Source organism: Triturus cristatus, chromosome 3_1 (genome assembly GCF_964204655.1).
Source record: "Triturus cristatus chromosome 3_1, aTriCri1.1, whole genome shotgun sequence".
NCBI classification, from domain to species: Eukaryota; Metazoa; Chordata; class Amphibia; order Caudata; family Salamandridae; genus Triturus; species Triturus cristatus.
The window spans coordinates 354,354,575-354,374,573 of record NC_140583.1 but is presented as its reverse complement, the minus strand read 5'-3'; the positions used below and the strand labels follow the sequence as shown (position 1 = coordinate 354,374,573).

At 49.2% G+C, this 19,999-nt stretch overlaps 1 protein-coding gene across 1 annotated transcript in view; it reads left to right on the top strand.

The window, feature by feature from the left end:
• Positions 1-19,999, top strand: part of MTMR10 (myotubularin related protein 10) — a 436,359-nt gene that overhangs the window by 256,422 nt on the left and 159,938 nt on the right. The window contains exons 6-7 of the mRNA XM_085644093.1: positions 17,354-17,444; positions 17,698-17,851. Of these exons, the coding sequence (XP_085500219.1) occupies positions 17,354-17,444; positions 17,698-17,851 (245 nt within the window). The remainder of the gene's footprint in view (positions 1-17,353; positions 17,445-17,697; positions 17,852-19,999) is intronic.

Here is a 19,999-nt window from a genome sequence, read left to right as displayed (position 1 = left end):
AGAATTATCGGGTCCGGTGAAATTGAGCCCAAGTCCCGCCGAGGCGGGAATTGAACCCTGGTCCGGGCCAGACCTCTGCATCAGGGTCTGCCGCTCTAACCATTGAGCCACACTTCTCCACACAATGAATGCTGTAGCCTGTGGGAAGAAAGATGTCTAGGATGTACGGAGATATGAGAGTGTACCAAGTTTCTGTGATCTAAAGAGCTTCAAGCTTGTGATGAGTGATGAGGTTTGCTATTTCTGGTGCATGGAGTCCTGCAGAACAAACTTGAATGAGCATGAGTTGGAATGGGAGTTCTGTATTTTACGGTGTATGGTTGTTAGTGGGATGTGTACATGGTTGGGTCTATGTATTGTGCAAACTGTATGTGAGTGGGTCATCTAGATTTGGGTATGATTGTGTGGATTGGCAGAGTGGGTGAGGTGAGGCACATGACTTTGTCTTAAAATGTATGTTTCAGTTGGAGGACAAGATGTGCCCTAAAAAAGCACATGATGCCCTTGTCTGCATCCACGCTGCGCTTAGGAATCCCAGCCAATGAAGAGTTGATTGAGGAAGTGATGTCAATTCCTGTGCAGATGGAGGATGGAAAGTTAAGTCTTTTTACCTGACTTCTTTTTTCACAGATGATTTTGGCAGGAAACTAGTGAAGTGATTCCTTGTGCAGTTTGATGAAGGGAAATCCAATGATGTCCCTTCCTCTACAGATATACGATATTTATGAAGAAGAGGTTTCTCAGGACATATTTATTACTTTTGCTATCTACAGTAAAAAGTTGTGTGAAATTTTACGCTGATGTACGATTTGGACTTTTACACAATGTGCGTAATGCAAAATTACATGAATAAAACAATTATTCAATCGAAACAGAAAATGTCACATAAGCCTCAATGACATGAGTTTTTGGTGGCTGGGAAGGGGTATTGAGTGTGCTTTCTCCTTTCTGTTTATCACTGAAAGTTACAAAAATTATACATTTGGAGAACTAAATTGCCGATCATCTATTGTCCTTACAAGTGAATTCAGCCTGCCTTTGTCGCTACTGTTGTATACATAGTTGCCATCCCTACGGGACCTGTTGCAATGTCAATTTGCAGTGTTTAAAGTAAAAATGTAATTAAGTTAATATTGATTAATTTACTGAAGTAGGCAAATCCACTTGTGACAGAACAGGCAGATTGGTTCCTGTTGAGTCAAACGACCTTGCTTTATAAAAGTGCAGCGTTCGCCCAGATGTCACAATTCATTGAAGAGAATGACATACTCTCAGACTTCCAAACAGGATTCCGTCCGGGAATAGGCACTGAATCTGCCCTCCTTGCCATCTGGGATGACCTGAAAATGCAGTTGACCGCAGCGGGGTTGCTGCGCTACTCCTGGACCTCTTGGCTGCCTTTTGACACAGTTGACCATGACACTCGAAACAAAGACTCTATGAAGCTGGCATAGAGGGAACTGCTCTAGACTGGATTGAGTCCGACCTTTGAAACAGAAGTAATTTCATCCATACCCCACCTTTCTCATCCAAACCATACTCCACAAAAGCAGGGGTCCCTCAAGTTTCTAGGTTCAATGTTCTATCATCTTGCCCATGCTTTTCAACATCTACATGAAATCATTACCGGTATTGATCAATCAATTTCACGCCACGTGCTATAACTATGCGGATGATACGCAAATACGCCTTCAACTGGAATACCCCAAAGACATTGAAAAATCCCCAATTTTCAGTTGTCTCAGAGCCGTGGATCACTTGGAGCCATCTCAAATTGAATGCTTCAAAAACGGAAATACACATGTGTGGCGATTGGAAACATTACGACCCGCTTGCCGCCTGGCCTGATAAACTGGGATCACCACCTAAAGTATCGAATGAATTAAGAAACCTCGGAATGACCATGGACTCCAAGCTGTTGATGAATGCCCTAGTGGACAAACTAGCAAGTTCAAGCTTTGTCACTATAAAAACGCTGCGACTAATTTTCCCTCATTTGGGATTTCCACACAAGGTACAAGCTGCCATCTCCCTTGTTCTGTCCAAACTCGATTATGCCAATAGCCTCTACCACGGGTCACCTTTAACGACCATGAAAATACTACAACGGATTCATAACTCGGCTGCCAGACTACTCTTGCATATCAAACCGCAAGACCACATCTCACCTGACTTGAAAGCCCTGCATTGGTTACCGGTTACAAGAAGATCCACGTTCATGCTACTTTGTATCACCCACAAAGCAATACATGGAATGGGACCGCTCTTCATCAGGAATAAAATCACCAAACGCATTCAACAAAGGAACCTCCGCTCTAAAGGGGCATCTCGCCTCAAAATCCCAAGAAACAAGAAAAAAAACATGGGTGGCACATCCTTCTCTGTTCAAGCAGCCAAATTATGGAACTCTTTATCCCCCAACATAAGATCCACCTTATCTTCAGAAAACTACTCAAGAATTAGCTCTTCCCCACATAAGCACCATACGCAAACAGAAATTTACAGCATATTCCTCTGTACATAAGCATTTATTTTCACTATAGATATGTACCTATCTTTGTGTATTGTTTTGTATAAACATGTAGAATTGCTGTTGTAAATAAATAAATAAAAATCATCATCATCATGTACTTACTTCCATTGTGCATCCATGTACCTTCCATGTACTTGGATCTGTGTGTCTCTTACCTTTCTCCTGAAAAAGCATATCCAATGCACAACCCTATTTCTCATCCTGTACCCCTATCAATATCTTTAATCTATATATACTTTTTTTTTTTTTTTTTAAGTTTCAAAAACCTTTATTTAACAAAAAGTAAGCAGACAGGTCAGCACAGCAGGAAGTCACATAGCAATGTGTTACCCCCCCTGATCCACAGGAGGTGGGGGGGGGGAGAAAGAGGGAGGGGCAGTATACAGGTACACGGCCATTTAGCCGACATCCCGGAGGACCGGCGGCGTATCAGGGGGATCTACCCACCAGGTATCCCATTGCCTATACCGCAAATATCAGTGGCAGCACCAGCCCTCAGACCCCGCTACAGACCATCATGTATGTGGGGCGGTTCCACCAGCAACCTCCTTCACCAGCTAACCTGAGCCAGTCCCTGAGTTTCTGTTAAACAAGACCCAACTCCCCTCCTCCCATCCCACCCACCCCGCGCACGTCGTCTCATCACACTCGCATCTGCGTACTGTCCTATTCGGCGTCCCTGCATCCGGCTTTAAGCGGGCAAAGCAGCGCTCCACTCTCAGTTCGCCGTCCACTCCGCATCCACTCTCCATCTCCCCCGCGATTCCACTCAAAGCATGCCACGCCCCTCCGGGTAATGCTCCGCAGCACACTCAGCCCACAGGCTCGCCTCCTAAGCGTCACGCCAACCCGCCATCCAGTCAGGCGTCCGCCAGCGTGCTCTCCAGTATCACACCTGCCTCCGCCTCGCCGTGTGCATCAAGTCCGTTGTCCTGTGGCGCTCCCAGGTTCGCCCCCTCGGTTTCCCCGGCCGTCAGATATGTTCTGTACAGTCCCCAAAAGTTCTTGGGCCGGCTCTTCGGGGGCAACAATTCACCATATGTCTCCGCTTGCGTGCAGCAGTACAGCATATCTCTGACCCAGCGTTTTTTAGTGGGGAGCGGCCCCCTCATCCAGCACGACGCCACAACTCGCCGAGCCATTAGAAGCGCTATATCCGTCAGGCGTCTGAGCGCCCGCGGGAGTGGCCTGGAGAAACCCAGCAACGCCAGCGCCGGGTTAGGCTGTATGTCCTTTTCTAGTATCTGGCTCAGTTCCAGGAACACCGCTGTCCAGAACCGGGCTATACCCGGACAGTGCCAGGCCATGTGTATGAAGTCCGCTACCGGGACATGGCAGCGTTCGCACTCCGCCGATGGGCGAAGCCCATACCTGTGTAGTCTCTCTGGGGTGTAATAGACCCGCTGCAGGAACTTAAAGTGTATCAGTCGGTGCCTGCCGTTTAACGACACCCTTTTAGTGCTAGAGCAGCAGTAGGTCCACATCTCGTCCGTTATTTCCATTTGTAGGTCGGCCTGCCACCCCCGTCGCGCCGCCGAGCACTCAGGCGCCCGGTGCTGGTCCCCGAGTTTGGCTGGGGCCACCGTTTTGATGACATATGTGAGTTCCGGGACCTCCGGCGGTTCCTCCAGGCCCGGCCCCAGCAGGGCCGCCAGCGCACCACGGATCCTATGGAATTGGAAACGCTGGAGCTGGGTAGCCCCAGGCCGGGCCGAGCAAATCTGTTCCCACGTTTTAACCACCCCATCCTGGAACAGGTCCGCCAGTTTGGCGATGCCCAAGGCGCCCAGTGCACGCCTCACCCCCGCGTCCCTCAGTGGGGGGAGCCAGATCGCCCACTCCACTCTCATCAGCGGGGAATACAGTAGATCGCAGTCCTGCGCCCTCCGAATCGCATGCCATGCATGATTCGTGGCCCTCAGGGAGTCCAATGTTCCCACCCTGCGGTCCACCGACTGGAAGACAGTAGCCGGGAGGGGAAGCGGTTCCGCAAATAGCCGCTCCATCAGCACGTGCGGTATATCCGTGGTGGCGTGGACCCATGTATGCAGGTGGGCCGCCTGCGCTATCCTATAATACCTTTCCAGGTCAGGGGCCCCAAGCCCCCCCATCTCGTAAGGGAGCGTCAGAACCTTCCACTGCACCCTGGGCTGCTTACCGCCCCAGGCCAGCCGAACCAGAGTCTGGGTCAGCTGCGCGAAGAAAGCCTTAGAGAGTACAATGGGGATGTTCGCGAAGAGGAACAAATCTCGGCAGAACCACCATTTTCATGATGGCCACTCTGCCCATCAGCGACAGAGGGAGTTTGATCCACACCTCTACGTCGTCGACAAGTTTGGAGTAGGCTACCCCGTAGTTTTCCCGGAGCAGGACCTCCGGGTCCTTGTGCAGCTGGATCCCCAAGTATCGGACGGAGTCAGTTGTCCACTGGAGGGGATATTCCATGGGGAACGGCACTGTGAGCGGAGTCAGTGGGAACGCCAGCGACTTATTCCAGTTCACCTGGAGGCCCGAGAGGGCCCCAAACCGGACTACCTCTCTCAGCACGGAGGAGAGGTTCTCCTCCGGGTTGCGGACATAGAGCAACGTATCGTCCGCGTAGGTAGAAATGCAAATCCGATAGGAGGGGAAGTTGATACCTTCAAATTGATGATACTCCCGCATAGCGCACGCCAGCGGCTCCGCCACCAGAGCGTATAAGAGGGGAGACAGGGGGCACCCCTGCCGAGTACCCCTGGAGACAGCAAAGGCGTCCGTGACTCGGTCCCCTATGCGCAGCCTGGCCGTGGGTCTAAAATATAGTGCACCCACCATCTGCATGAACGGTTCTCCCAGCCATAGTTTCCTCAGGACTCTCACCATGAAGGGCCACTCGACAGAGTCAAACGCCTTCTCCATGTCGAGGAAAATCACCAAGGCTTTACCTCCCGGGTGCACATGCTGCATGGCTCCAAGGACTGTGCGAATGTTGTAAGTGAGGTTCCTGGACGGGATGAACCCCGCCTGCTCCGGGGCCACCAGCTCCGGCACCAGCAACGCCAGACGCGTAGCAAGGACCTTTGCATACAGCTTGGCGTCAACATTTATCAGGGAAAGCGGCCTGTACGAGCCGCACAGGTTCGAGGGCCGCCCCGGTTTCAGAATGGTGACGAGCAGCGCCTCCCGCATCGAGTCCGGCATGCTACCCTCCTGGCAGATATCATCAAAAAGGGTCATGATGTGTGGTAGAAGTTTATCCTGAAAGGCCTTGTAGAACGCCACCGTTAGCCCATCCGTGCCCGGGGCAGAACCCGCCCTCATGCCCCCCAGTGCTTCCAGGATTTCGTCTTTTTGCACCGGCAGCGCCAGGAATTCCCTCTGCGAATTTGACAGGAAGGGCATTTTTATATAACTGAGGTAGTCGTCTATCTCTACCTCCATTTGGGAGGATTTTGCTGTGTACAGCCCCGCGTAGTAGCCCCGAAATTCTTCCACTATCTCCGTTTCGTCGGTAATCACCGACCCAGATGCAGTCACCAGCTCGTCAACGACTAAGGGCCGCCTGGTACTACGGAGTATCCCCGCTAGTAGGGAGCCCGGGTGCTCGCTCTCCCCATAGGTGCGAGCCGTAGCATATTTGCCCATGTGCTGCACTTCCCTGTCCGCCTCGCTGTTGAAGTCTGAAACTAACGTCTGAATCTGGGCGGCCACCTCGGGGTCCGTGGACCCCCTGTGCTGCTCCTCCAGCTGAGCCAGTTGCGTCTCCAATGTTCTCATACGCTGCCGTATGGATTTGAGAACACCGGAGTGCTTGGCCATGGCCACGCCGCGAATGTAGGCTTTAAACGAGTCCCATACCGTTTGGAAGCTCTGCACGGTTCCCAGATTAGCCGCGAAGAAAGCGTCAATCTCGTCCGCCAATTCCCCCCTATATGCCTCGTCCAGCAAGGAGTAGGGCGGCATCCGCCATGTGAACGGCGGCAATCGTGTGCCCGGGGCAGCAAATACCAGGAGAAGGGGGGAATGGTCCGACAGAGTACGAGGTAGAACCTCGCATCGCTTGACAGCCGCTAGGAGCGTCCGGGACGCCAGCCAGTAGTCAATTCTGGTATGCACATCGTGGTATGCCGAGTAATGTGTGTAACCTGCCTTTTCGGGGCTTCTATGCCGCCAGACATCTACCATGTCCAGTTTGGTCAATTCCGCCTGCATATACACCGCAGCCGCCGCCGGTCGGCGGGCCCGCCCCGAGGAGCGGTCCAAGGTCGGGTCGAATATGAAGTTGAAATCGCCCCCCCACACCATGCTCGCCTGGGCGTGACGCCTGCACTGCGCAGCGAGTGCGGCGTAGAACTCCGGGGTATCGTAGTTGGGACCATAAACGTTGACCACAATGAGGTCATGACCTTTGCCGACACACCTAGCAATCAAGTAGCGTCCGTCCGGGTCAGCGGCCAGCTTCTGCAACGACAGTTTGGATCGCGGGTTCACCCATGTGACCACCCCTCTAGAGTGTGAAGTAAAGCCTGCCGCCAAGCTGCAACCAGACAGACCCCTGTGGGAGAGCAATTTGCTAGTGAGTGGGAGGTGAGACTCCTGCATGAGTGCCAAGTCTATGTTGTGCCTATTGAAGTAGTTCAGTACTTTGCGCAATTTGCGAAAGTCGTTCAATCCCCGCACATTCCATGTGAGCGCTCTAAGAGTCACCTCGCGGCCATCCCCCGTCAGCTCTCCACTTTCAGGCATTCCTGCAGTCATACTTCATAGCTTCCATAGGGGGAGAGTCCGCGGAGGACCCCCCCCCCCCCACTATCACCGCCTGACAGCACATCTCGGGCGCGCAAGAACATAGCAGAAGACCCTTTCCTCGACATACCGTGCGTTTCCCAGTCTCCAACCCCAAAACAACTCCCCAACCGCCCAGCCCCCCCTCCCACAGCCGACCACCCCCAACCTGGCCAGACAGGACCCCATCCCCACCCCCCAACCTCCATTCACAACAAACATGAGATAACTTCCCCAAATCGGCCCTCAAGAGGGCCACCCGTGCTTAACCGCGCTGGGGCAGCGGCCACCGGGGATCGAACGTCCCTACCTGTCGGGACACCGCTGTGCAGACGCACCCCCCGCATCGTTACCCTCACTTGTCTGCTGGGCTCGAGCTGGTGATGTTCCCCAGTCAGTAGTTCTAGTGGGCTCTTGAGTGGACCTCTCAGGGGCGCAATACCCACGTCAGCAGGCCGAACCCGGCCGTCCCAGGGAGCCTATGCTTGGGCATCTAGTTCAGCCGCTGGCCGGGGCAGAAACAGGTCCTCTACGCATCCGGATAGAACCACCCCTATGGAGAGCCCCGCAACTATGAGACCCCAAAGCACCGCGCTGGCGGTAGTCCGCAACTGCTAGCGAAACCCCCCCCCCCCCAGGTCCAGTGTCACAATAGGAAGGCGCCCTCCACAATTTAGAAAGATCTCACCCAGCAGCGACCTCGTCGAGGGCCATCACCATCACCTCCATCCGCACACAGGTCCAGTAGGCAGGCCACTCTCAAGGGACCCAGACGCCCCCGGGAGGAGGGGGCTACAGATCCGCGCCGGGCAGCCATCCACCGGGGGAGGGGCGGCTCCCGACAGCTAGTCCTGCTCCTCCAAGCCAGAGGCCCCGGCACCAGCGCCCACGTGTTCCCGCGAGCCACTGCGTTGACCCCTGGACCAGTCCTTCAAGGATCGTTGCAGGTCTTTCGGGTCCGTGAAAAAGTGCGACTGGCCCTGCCTGTTGATCCGCAGCCTCGCTGGATACAGCATCGCGTAGTCCAGCCCCAGATCGCGCAATTGTTTCTTGTAGGGGGCGAACTGTCTCCGTTCCTCCTGCACCTTAGCCGTGAAGTCCGGGTAGATGGAGATGTCCATTCCCTCGAATTGCAGCTTCCCTTTTTCTCTCGCAATCCGCAGGGCAGTGTCCCTGTCCCTATAATTCAGCAGCTTTGCTATGATAGGTCTCGCAGGAGCGCCCGGCCTGGGGCGAGGTCCCAGCGAGCGATGGGCCCTCTCCAAGACGAACATGGGCGAGAACACGTCCTCACCCAGCAGAGTGCGAAGCAGTTTTTCAACGAAGGGCTCCATCCGCCCCGTTTGCGTCGTCTCAGCAACTCCCGTGATGCGGACGCTAGACCTCCGCGAGCGGGCCTCCAAGTCCTCTGACCTGTCCTGTATGACCTGGAGCAGTTTACGAAAGTGTTTGCGGTCCGAGTCCCATTCCGTCTGCGCCTCCTCGATCTGTGCTATTCTGTTCTCAGACTCGTCCAGGCGCGCTGAGTTCTTGTCTACCCTCTCCGACATGCGGTCCATGCGATAGGAGAGTGCATCGATCTTGGTGCCGATCTCCGCCAGACTGCCCTGCAACCCCTTTTCCATGGTCGCCAACATTTCTTTAATGTCCGCACATATAGAGGTCTCCGGGGAGGGTCCACCGGGCGGCGGCGCCGGGGCCGCGACATCAGGCCCCTTCGTCTTGCGCGGGTCGAAGGACAGTTTCGGCTGGGTCTTGTCCCCCTTGCCCATGTTGCTTCCGGAGCTCCGCACTCCCTCGGGTCTCAGCACCGCACGGCCGGCCCCGGTATCCGTCCGGAGGCTCCCGCGTCCGGCGACCACCACGAGGCCAGGAGGGGGCTCAGCCGTTTCTCGTCAAGGCACAGGCCCGGAGGACCCCCTGCGCAGCCAAGCCGCGTCGCCCAGCAATCGCTCCTGCCCTATGTCCGGAGGGCGCCTCCCGGCAGTCTCCCCCAAGGGGGCAGCTATGTTCGCTCCAGCAAGGCTCCACCTGCCCCTCCAGGCCGCACGCCGCCGTCTGATTCCTGGCCGGCGTTCCGAAGGGGGCCAACTGGTCTCGGTCTGCAATGCTCTCCACACTGGTCCGGCAGTCGTCTGGAGCGCGCTCCGAGCTTCCCCAACGCCCCGCCGGGCTCCTCAGGGCTCGCCAGGAGGCCGCGGCCGAAGCTCCAGTGCCAGTCCGCCAGGCGGCCGCGGCGTCACGCCACTTCGCCCCGAGACAGCAGGGGTTCGGGTCCTCCCAATGCTGGGGCTGCGTGTGCGGGGGCGCCCGCCCGGTTTCCTCCCAGAGGGGGCTGGGGGGGGGGGGGCCAGCGGCAGGTTCCGAAGCGCGAGTGCTCCACGTGCTCCGCGAGGTCCCCGTCCGTCTGGCTGAGGCCCGACTCAGGAGGGGGGGGAGGCAGATCCGGCAGTTCTCAGCCCCCGTCCCCCACTGGTGCTCGTGTCTCCTGGTCTCCACCGGGTGTCGTCCGCGTCCTAGCGTCACCGGCTCCACCGCGGTCGGCGCTCCCGGGGGTACGGGTCCTCCCCCTCGCCAGTGGCCGCACGTCGAGCGACGCACACCGGGGCAGGTCCCAAGGCAGGTCGGGGATGACGGCCCAGTCCGCCCGACCGAGCCCCGCTCTCCGCTCCAACTCCCCACTGCGCTGTAGGGGTATTCCGGGGTTCCCAGGCGAGGCAGTCCGGTGCGGGGGGGTTTCCCCGCGTGTAGGCGCTCGAGCTATGCAGAGCAGAGGATAAATGAAGGATCGTTTGAGGGTTGATGCCAGGAGCTACGCGCTCACGCGTCCGCCATGATCCTCGGCAAGCTCCGCCCCCCTAATCTATATATACTTACCTCCTTTATGCATCTATATACTTTCAGTGTACTTATGAATCTATAAATTTATCACTTTCTTCTAATTTAGCATTTCAAATGCACTACCCTATTTCTCAGCCTACACTTCTCTGAATATATCCTCTGGCCCAACCTTCTGACGCGTCTTAAACTTCTTTCTACTACTCTTTCCAATGCACTACCCTATCTTTCACCCTATACATCTATCAATAAATCCTCTACATCCACTCTCTCATTTATCCCAAACCCCATACCATTATTATGATCCCCAAGATAACCCTTTCTAGACTCTCTTACTCTACCCCGCCTTGCATCATCTAACACCTCTTTTTACTATACCGATCCCCCAAAACAAGCCTTTATAAACTCTCCCCTCTGACTCTTCCCCCTCAAAAACCCCTTTTTACTCATCCAAAAGCAGCCTCCTACTGCTATGACCTCCCAAAAAAAAATCTCACTCTTCTGTCCCTCCACTATCCTTTTCAATCAAAATAACAGACTAACATGTTCTTCTCAATTTCCATATTCCACTATACTAATTCACCACTAATCTTTCATGGGTTCCAGAGTAGCGTGCTACTCACCAATGAAGCGTTTCAACACCCCCATCAGAGTTACCAGCGCTATATAAATGCAAACCTTTTTCCCTTTTCTACCCCTCCCCAACTGTTCTCAATCCAAATAACTGACTAACATATCCACCACTCAAATTACTTTCATGTTTCGCCATACTAATTCAACAGTAATCCTTATGGGTTCCAGAGTAGGGTGCTACACGCCAAATAAACGCTTCAAAACCCCATCAAGGGGTAGCAAGCGCTATATAAATACAAACCTCTTTCCCTCTTCTATCCTGCAACCTACCCTTCTCAATCGAAATAACTGAATAACATATCCACCACTCAAATTACTTCATACTTCACTATCCTAATTTTCAACACTGGGTTCCGGATGGCGTCTTACTCGACAGAAAATCGCTTCAACACCCATCAGGGGTAACAGGTGCTACATGAATGCAAACCTTTCTTCCTTTTTATCCCTCCGCTACCCTTCTCCCTCCAAATAACGGACTAATATCCACCACTCAAATTACTAATATTTCACCTTACTAATTCAGCATTAATCCTTTATGGGTTTCCGGAGTAGCGTGCTTCAACACCCCATTAGGGGTAACAAGCGCTATATAAATACAAACCTTTTTTTTTCTCTCTGCTATCCATCCGAATCCAAATAACTGACTAACCTATCCACCACTTAAAATTTACTTGCATGTTTTACTATACTAATTCAACACTAATCCTCTATGGGTTCCGGAGTATAGATCTACTCGCCGAAAAAGCGCTTCGACGCCTCGTCAGGGGTAGTAAGCATTATATAAATGCAATTACAATACAATTACCATAACCAGAAGCCGGATTCTTCAGCCCTTTTCTTTTGCCGATGTTCTTTTGTGGCGATTGTTTCTTTAAAAGAGATTTGTACAAGCAGCGAGTTTGCAACCACACCATTTTTCCCCACATACGCTGTATTGGTAAAGGAAATATATACTTAAATAAGGTTTAAAACTTTCGGTTCCAAAGGACCTTACATACAAAGCATAATGAAAGATGGACTTTAAAATACTCGAGTGCTCGGTGCAGAATTATAAAATATATTAACGGCAAATACAACAGTGCATGAAAGCAGTGTATAAGGAAATGCTTAGGTAATTCCAAAAATTCAGCTTTCCACGTATCACTTGGCTTCCCAATAAAGGAACCGTGTAGACCAAGGCTATATAACATCCAAGTGTTTTCCGTGTGATTGTTTTTAATTTATGATGATTTATATAGAGCAACCAAGGTCTTGTGGAGATCAAAAATGCTGTACAACATTCAGGCACATATATCATGAGTTGCATTAGATCAGTAAATTGCTGCAGAGATATGTGATAAAGGCATTCGTATTACAGGGATAAAAGACCCAAGTTAGCAGGAAAGGATATGCACATATCAGGGTTGCCTAATTAGAATTCAGATTTTGCGAATATACTTGGCATGGGTGAAGGGAACTAGTATTGAGGGCCACGAGTGGGAGTAATTAGCTATATTTAATACATATATAAATATTGCTTATGTTTATTTGTAAAACCGACGGCTGCCATAGCGCGTAGAGCTATTTAATCCATGGGAATTCATTTCACTGTGAAACTGGTTTTGAGAACGTTTCTGCGGCCATTTATTGCCGGAGCACTTGCAATTCTAGAATATCTGATTTTTCTTGGGTGGGGTTTTTGGAATGCTTTTGGGGACGCAGGGAAACTGGTCTGTTCCTGTTTTTGTTTATCATGGAAGGGCCATAAACAAGTTTCCCAAGCTTAGGCATCTGGCATTCATGTACGTTTTCTGGAAATGGTGAACACTTCTCTCTGGCAAAGGCATCCCATTAGAACTTGTTCAAACCTGCCAGCTTGGAGTTCGACTGGCATTTGTTGGGTACATAGAGGCTCGTTTTCATTTCTAAAGCTAATTTTGTGCCATTGAGTCTTTGATATGACCCAGTTGTGCCACAAGGGCCTGTGTTTTTATATGAGGTACATTTAATAAGCATGGTATCATTAGTATACATCACTAGCGTAATTGTAAGCTCAATTTTTGATCTAGGTTTGATAATTGTTTATAAAGCATTTTGTCTTTAAAAAAAAAATGGCTTATTGAGCATCCAGTGTAGAACTTTTGTCTTTCGGTGCGTGAAAGCTCCGATCAGAAGTGATGGTGACTATGACGTGCACATAATCTGTAGTATGCAACCTCTGTCACATACAAATTAGTCAGATCATAACGGATGAATTGATACAAAACTTAAAAGGAGTTGAGAGCCAATCCTTCGGGGCACTCACTGCTGTGCTCTCTAAAATTAATTTGAAAAAGCAGTGAAGCAAGCATAAACATGTTGCAAACAGTCTCTCTTGTAGGGTTAGGTTTCTGAAAATCGAAAGAAGCCAGTCAAAGCCCTATTGAACAAATCGGTGTTCTGTGCACCATTTCTGCCATACCTATCCCAAGTCTTGCATGCGTGTGGAGGGGTTTCCACTCCATGAAATCTTGAACAATCGTGTGTTTAACACCACATTCTCCAGAACTCATTGGCTAAAAAGCTGTCGTTGTTTACGGCAATAGTCCCGTGCTTCTGCTAGTGAAAGCTGCATTGAAGCTTTTGTGCATGACCTGCGCCATGCTGCATAGGGAGAGCCCGAATTGGAGATCAGTGAGAGTGGGTGTGATTAATCCTGTATTACTCTTGATTTACTCATGAGTAAGTTTCAGTACATGTTCTGTGAATCGGGCCCTTATTGGTGTTAGTCAGCAATTGTGGAAAGAATTTGGGAAGAACTTCTGGCAGCGGTTTCCGGTCAGTCATACCTAGTAACCATTCATCCACTGCAGTTAGTAATCTACTTGGAACAAGTGTTCAGCAAGACCGTGAGCCCCATCTTCATGCCACTGTGCTTTTATTTTTTATTCAACCAATTTAGGTGCTTCGTTGAAGAATTTAGAGGAACAAGCAATTTACCACTTTGGCCTCCGGAGCCCTCTTGTCAGTTTACGAAGTTGGATTCAACAATTGCGATACTTTGAAAATAACTGTAGCCTCATTACACGCGTATTTGAAGAGATGATCTCTGCCTTTGAACTCAGAGCATTGTTGCCTTCAGTGATCGCTGCACCTGTCTGCAACAGTATAAAGAGTTTTATAAATTGCTTAGTATGTCAGAACGGTGCATACACCTTTTCCTCCTGCTAAAACAAAAGCTCTAGTTAAGATTTTGTACAAAGTAACCACACAAAGGTACCCATGCTAAGATCCACAACAGGATAGTTGCCACGTGGACTCAAATAATATATATTACGCCTTCAGCCAGTCTGGGATTTTAGGTAAAAGCTCGCTGCATTGTGGGCTCTTAGGCTCACTTTAAACATTCCATGTACTGGCTAAAAAATGTAAAGGCCTGGCTGTCAGGAAGGTCGGACCATCTGCACTTGTCACAGAAATGAAGATACAGTGGGCAGCTGTGTAACTTAGAAGGCGTAGATTTTGTATCACAGAACACTGGGTCGCGTTTCCATGACAGCTTTGCCAATCCAACTTATGGCCGCCAAAACCAACCGCGCCTATGAAATTAGTGAACAGTATTTACGTGGAACACACCGCGTCTCATCTGATTTCCGGTGTTCAGTGCCCCATGTGCTCTCGATGGCGGAACTTGACTCTGCCTCAAACATGGAAGACGCCAGGCAACCAGCCAGCGCAGGTGGTTTCTTCCAGTCAGCGTGCGATGTCGGAATTCTTTCTTTTGTGTTTGCCACTTCTTCACTTGCGCATGCGAGTTATGACCACTGTTTCCGAAATAATTCTACTCCTGGAAATTCATTTGTGGTTGGATATTACATCATCAGTGCAGCGCGTGCGCCGCACTCCTGGCTTTTCATTTAGAGCATCTTTCCATACTCCTTCCCCAGGTCCCATCGCATAGTTTGGTCGCTTGAAAGAGAGACAGTCATTTGGACCTTCTGACTGAGCCTCTCAAGAGAGAAATCCTTGAGGTGTACACAATTGCTTTTCAATAATTAGGCAATGTTTTGGGAGCCTTTTAGATGCTGTTTAGGGGTAGTGTATAAGGAGAAGGTTGAGTACCCCATCAAAGCCTAGATTCCACATTGGGTTCTGGACACAATGTAGGTAACAAACGGGGGACTGTATGCACCGAAATGCAAAGAATAAAGACCGATCTGGATGAGTTACTCCTGGTCTGGCTTTTTTCTTGGAAGGGTCACAGTGGCAGAAAGAGAAGTGGGGTGGTGTATAAATGTTTCATGTTAGGCATGGGCTTCTTTCTACTTGCCATTTTAGTATATGATGTTCTTTTCGCAAGATTGAAGTTCAGAACACAAAGAAAGGTGGGATGCGTGCCAGACAGAGCATGAGGAGTGTAGAGCGAGGGAACATCAGTGCGGAGGGAGAGAAAAATTAAAAGCAATTATTTGAATTCTGTTGCACCTGAAGTGTTGAGAAGTAATCTCCACACACACTTGCAGCAAAAACGAGCATGGCACATCTAAAAACCTTAGAAATTCCATTACCTTCCCTCATTCTCCAGTCATTTCGGCATAACCCTGCACCCATCCAGACTTATTTTGGTGAGGACCGGGGCTTCTTTTTTCCATTTTTGGTTGGAAAAAATCAACCTTGCCTAAAGCTATATATAGAAATCACTACAAGAAAATTCAACAACTCACCTCTATAGTACCATCATAATGTAACTTAAAATAGTGGTGTCTTTTTCCATTTCTTTTTCATTTTGTTCATATTTGGTCTAAACGTATTTTACAGAATGCAGGGTTTACTTTGAAATATTTGGTGGCATGAAGTAAATATTGATTATAGTAATTGTGAGTATGGTTTTCTAGTGTAAATTATGACTTAAGTGAATCTGTGTTCGCTCTGTTAGTCTTGTGTTTTTTACATTTAACGTGACGAATGAAACTGGTCCTTTAATTGGATATGGTGTACACTGCATTAGGAAATATAGGCCTGGGCATAGTATTGCTATGCGGAACTCTGCGAAGTTACAAAAAACCTCTGCGAAGTTCTGCGAGTGACAGAGTGCAGTGCAGGGACTGTTGCAAACAGATGTCTGTGGCAGACCCTCACATGAGTGGCTGTAATCGGAACATGACTCCAAGACTTGCAGCGATTATGCCCAGATGAACCCCAAGGACCTGTGGGACCGTGAAGCCAAACTCTACGTTCCCAAACACAAGAAGACTCCATGTCGTGACCTGTTGAAGTTAAAAGGAAGGTTAAAATTCCCACTTCCAAAGTCCTTCTTGTGGCAGATCATTGCATTCTAAGTCTTTGGGTAAGTACAAGGAAAAGCATAAGAAGTTGAAGCAGGAATAAGTGCCATACGTCCACTCTCATACTCCTGAGAGATCGGGTCACTCCTGAACCTTAATGGAATCCATTCTGAGTTTGATCTGGATGCTCCATGAATTTCCAGGTCTGTTTTTGACGTTGCAGCAAGTACAGGTCTTCAGAGAGGCTACTATGCGAATTCCTTAACCTACTGGCTTCCTTACCACATGTTGGGGCCCAAACGTTTCATAGTCTTTTTGGCACAGACTCTGACTTTGATACCTACGATGAAGGAGGGTAACTATGGTCCCCAAATGATGAGTAAAACTAGTAAGAGGAACTTCAAGATTTCTGTGGGCTGGACAGTTTCATGGATACAGCCCTTGTGTCCCCCCACCCTCCCCTCCCCCCAACCTCTTTTGCTGTTTTTATGCAGAAGGTGGTCTAGTTTTACAGCTCCCCACTGTGGAAATGAAGGCTAATTTATTTACTGAAGTACTGCAACCTGGTCAGGCTCCCACAGGGTTTTTATTACCATTTTAATAGGTCCAGCTGTTAATAGGCAGGTTGCTTCTTTCATCGTCCGACACCAGTGACCCGGCCTTTCCTATTTAACAGCTGAAGCCAGAGAGTGCTTTTCCTATCACTTTGCCTGATCACAAATCGAAAAAATTGACACATATGGCAAACTGATTTTCTCCTCTACAAGTGTGGCCTTGCGATCAGTGAATGTGAGCTGCTTTCTAGGCAGCTGCTCTAATATGTCCTTGCGATACCGTGGCGCACATGTTACTACTGCTCCTTATGACCTTTGGGCATCCTTTACCCAGCCTTTTCAAGACTGTCACGGTCTGGGCTGTCACCTCCCTGGCCCCGCCCCCAAAGTCTCGGCACAAGAATAATAAAACTGTTTTTTTACCCATTTTATTTTTCACGTTTTTAAGGGTGTTGGCTCGGGGGGGGGGTGACACTCCTCCGCCGTAGCGGAGGAGCCGCCGCTGGCTACAGCACAGGCACCACAACGAAGTTAGACTATTCTGTTTCTACTGTATTCATCCTGGTCTCTCTGCACACTCCTATAACCTCGCTTCGACATCTATCTGTATATATCTTGAGCAAACCTGCTCAAGAATAAAGTATTTTGTAGCTGTGTACCCAATTCAAAATGATCGGAGCTGAGCTATGATATGTGTTATTTTAATTCCTCAGATGAGATATACTTGTTGAATTGGCTCCTGAAATTAGTTTCTGCCATTCAAGATCTATATTTTATATTTTTTTCAGGTTTGCCTTGCCCTTGCTCATTATGCCCAGCCTACAGACCTTCAGCTTCTGTTTGCTTTTGAGTATGTTGGAAAGGCTTACCATAATCCAGGTAAATTACTAATTCACATAAGTTTCTAACAAATTTAAATGCATGTATATAAAACAGATTATGGGAGATGCACTGCAAACAAGAAGGCCACTTTTGCCTAAGTAACTTTAAATATTACACTTTAACGATTGTTTATATGTGTGAATTTAATTATAGGTTTGACTGAGTTTATTTGAAATATTATAGAGGAATAGATTGTCAATACCAGGATTATGTAGCTGGGCGTTATATATGCATACATCCTCTCTCTCAGCTGATAAAACGAATGGTATCGATCCTGGAGGTGGAGGTGGTCCAAAAACGTCTTTGTTTGAAACCTACTCTGACTGGGACAGAGAAATACGAAGAACAGATGCATCTGAGTGGAGGGTTTGCTCTGTCAATGAGGGCTACATGATCTCAACGTGGTGAGTATACAGTTAAAACCTCGAACAGTTGCATTTATAAAAAATGTATAGTGTTTTACAAACTGCTTTCTCCTACTATCAGCAAGGTCATTTTAACACTTTTGTACATTTCTGCTTCCTTCCCCCAACCAGTTTTGCTTTCCCTCTTTACTGCGTAACATAAGAACATAATTTTCTAGCTTGCCCAGCTGTCCTATATTCCATACTTACCCATGGCACCCCCTCACTGCCAAATAACTTATCCTATTTAGTTACCCTTCTTTTGTGATTATAATGGGTCAGCTATCAAATTTGTAGAATGCCCAAAAAACAAGCATTTGGACCCTGGTACTTGATGGTTTCCTGCCTAGAGTAGCCAGTCTAATTTTAGGAATGTCCAGCCACTTTTGTAGAACACCGCAATGTACTATTGGGAATGTAACTCTGAAGTGTAGCGTGCTAGTGTGCAAGGTTATCTGAATATATGGACCTGTATATCACAGTTAAAGATCTAAACTGGATATGCTTGGTGTTTTGGTGGAGATAAACTAATATAATTGTAACAACTAGGTCTAGCTACTACTCAAGATGCACAGCTCTGAATCCTCTGTTGATGCCACAGTATGTTGGGGACACCCACAGGTATACATCCACAGGAGCCTGAGGATAACTCAGTTGTCTTCGGACACTAAGGCTACAAACAGATGTAATAACTGAAAGTTTGTGTGAGGTTGTTGAGCTGGACTTCCAGGCTCGTAGGGCCATCAAAAATCACTCCCAGTGTTTTTACCCCACATGAAGAGGTCCGGTTTACATCACCTAATTTTCAGTTTTCATAGAGTGGTCCAAGTTTCTTAATGCGTAGTGATCCCACCTCTCAGTCTTTTTAATATTAAGAGCTACTGTTCTACTCTGCATCCAGTTTTGGTATTCACGATATAGGCTTGTAAAAGCCTCAGAGATGTACCCCTCATGGGAAACTGCTGCTGGGTGTCACCGAAATAGATGCTCGGATTTCCAGCACAGAAAATCTTGCTTTGGTTTTCTTTAGCATCAGTGCTTTAAATGGGCCGGTACTCACCGGTACTAAGTACCGGCACCTCAGATTTTTTTTGCCGTCAGTACCGGCACTTCTCTGTAGCCAGAGAGAGTACCGGTACCGTGATCAGCATGGCAGGTGCAGATTAGGTTTTCTCTCCATCCAGTGCAGGGCAGATGCAGCTCTGCTTCCGAGGAGCTTGTAATGAGTTAATCTGTTTAGTGACATGAACGCGTTTCTCGTGGGCTTTGATATGTGCTGCAAATGGTACAGAAGTCATTAAGAATGATCATATCTTGCCCTTAGCCCGCCCCTAGCCCCGCCCACTTGCCACACCTCTATTTTAGTGAGTACCTGCACTTATTTTTTCCCATTTAAAGCACTGTTTAGCATATACTGTAAATAGCAAAGGTGATAGGAGGGAACGCAATTGTCCATGGCACCACCTGTGCAGAAACACTATCTTTTCCCACCTGAGGCTGTATTGCAAAATGTGCCCGGGGGTGCGCAACGGATGTTTGAACCTGTTTTGCTCGCCCCGGGGTACTTTGATATTACAGAAAGGGCTGCAGATGCTTGTGCAGCCCCTTCTGTAATACCAATAGCGCCAGCGCACATAAAGCGCCAGTGCTGTCATCAGAGGGAATCCCTTTGCCTCTGCGCCCGAGCCGTATTACGGGCCACTTAAAAGGTGGTGCACTGTCAGTGTGCCCCTGATGGCAGCCCTCTGGAGGGGGGTCCTATGGATTCCCCCCAGACATCCGCTTGCAGGCGGGTGCAGTCACTGACTGCAGGTGGGAGGCAGTTGTAGATCACCCAAGATGATTGACCTTCCTTGTTAAGGATTTTCGTCAGAAACTGGTATTGGCAGGAGGCCTTACATTAGCAGGCTACCTCAGGGTTAAAGATTGCTTTTTAGCAATGGGTGACCCAGGTGTATTTAAGGCAGTTTGTCTCTCTTCCTGTAAGTTACAAACTATTAATCTCTCTTGAGGCCTGTGGGACCATATTTGAACTCTTTCACCACACTAGAAAGGTAAGGCTGCTAGAGTACTGGGTGATATTCATCGCTCTAATGAAATCTTTCTTATTTAAACCTATGAGTTCTTGAAAAATTTAGGCAGACATTG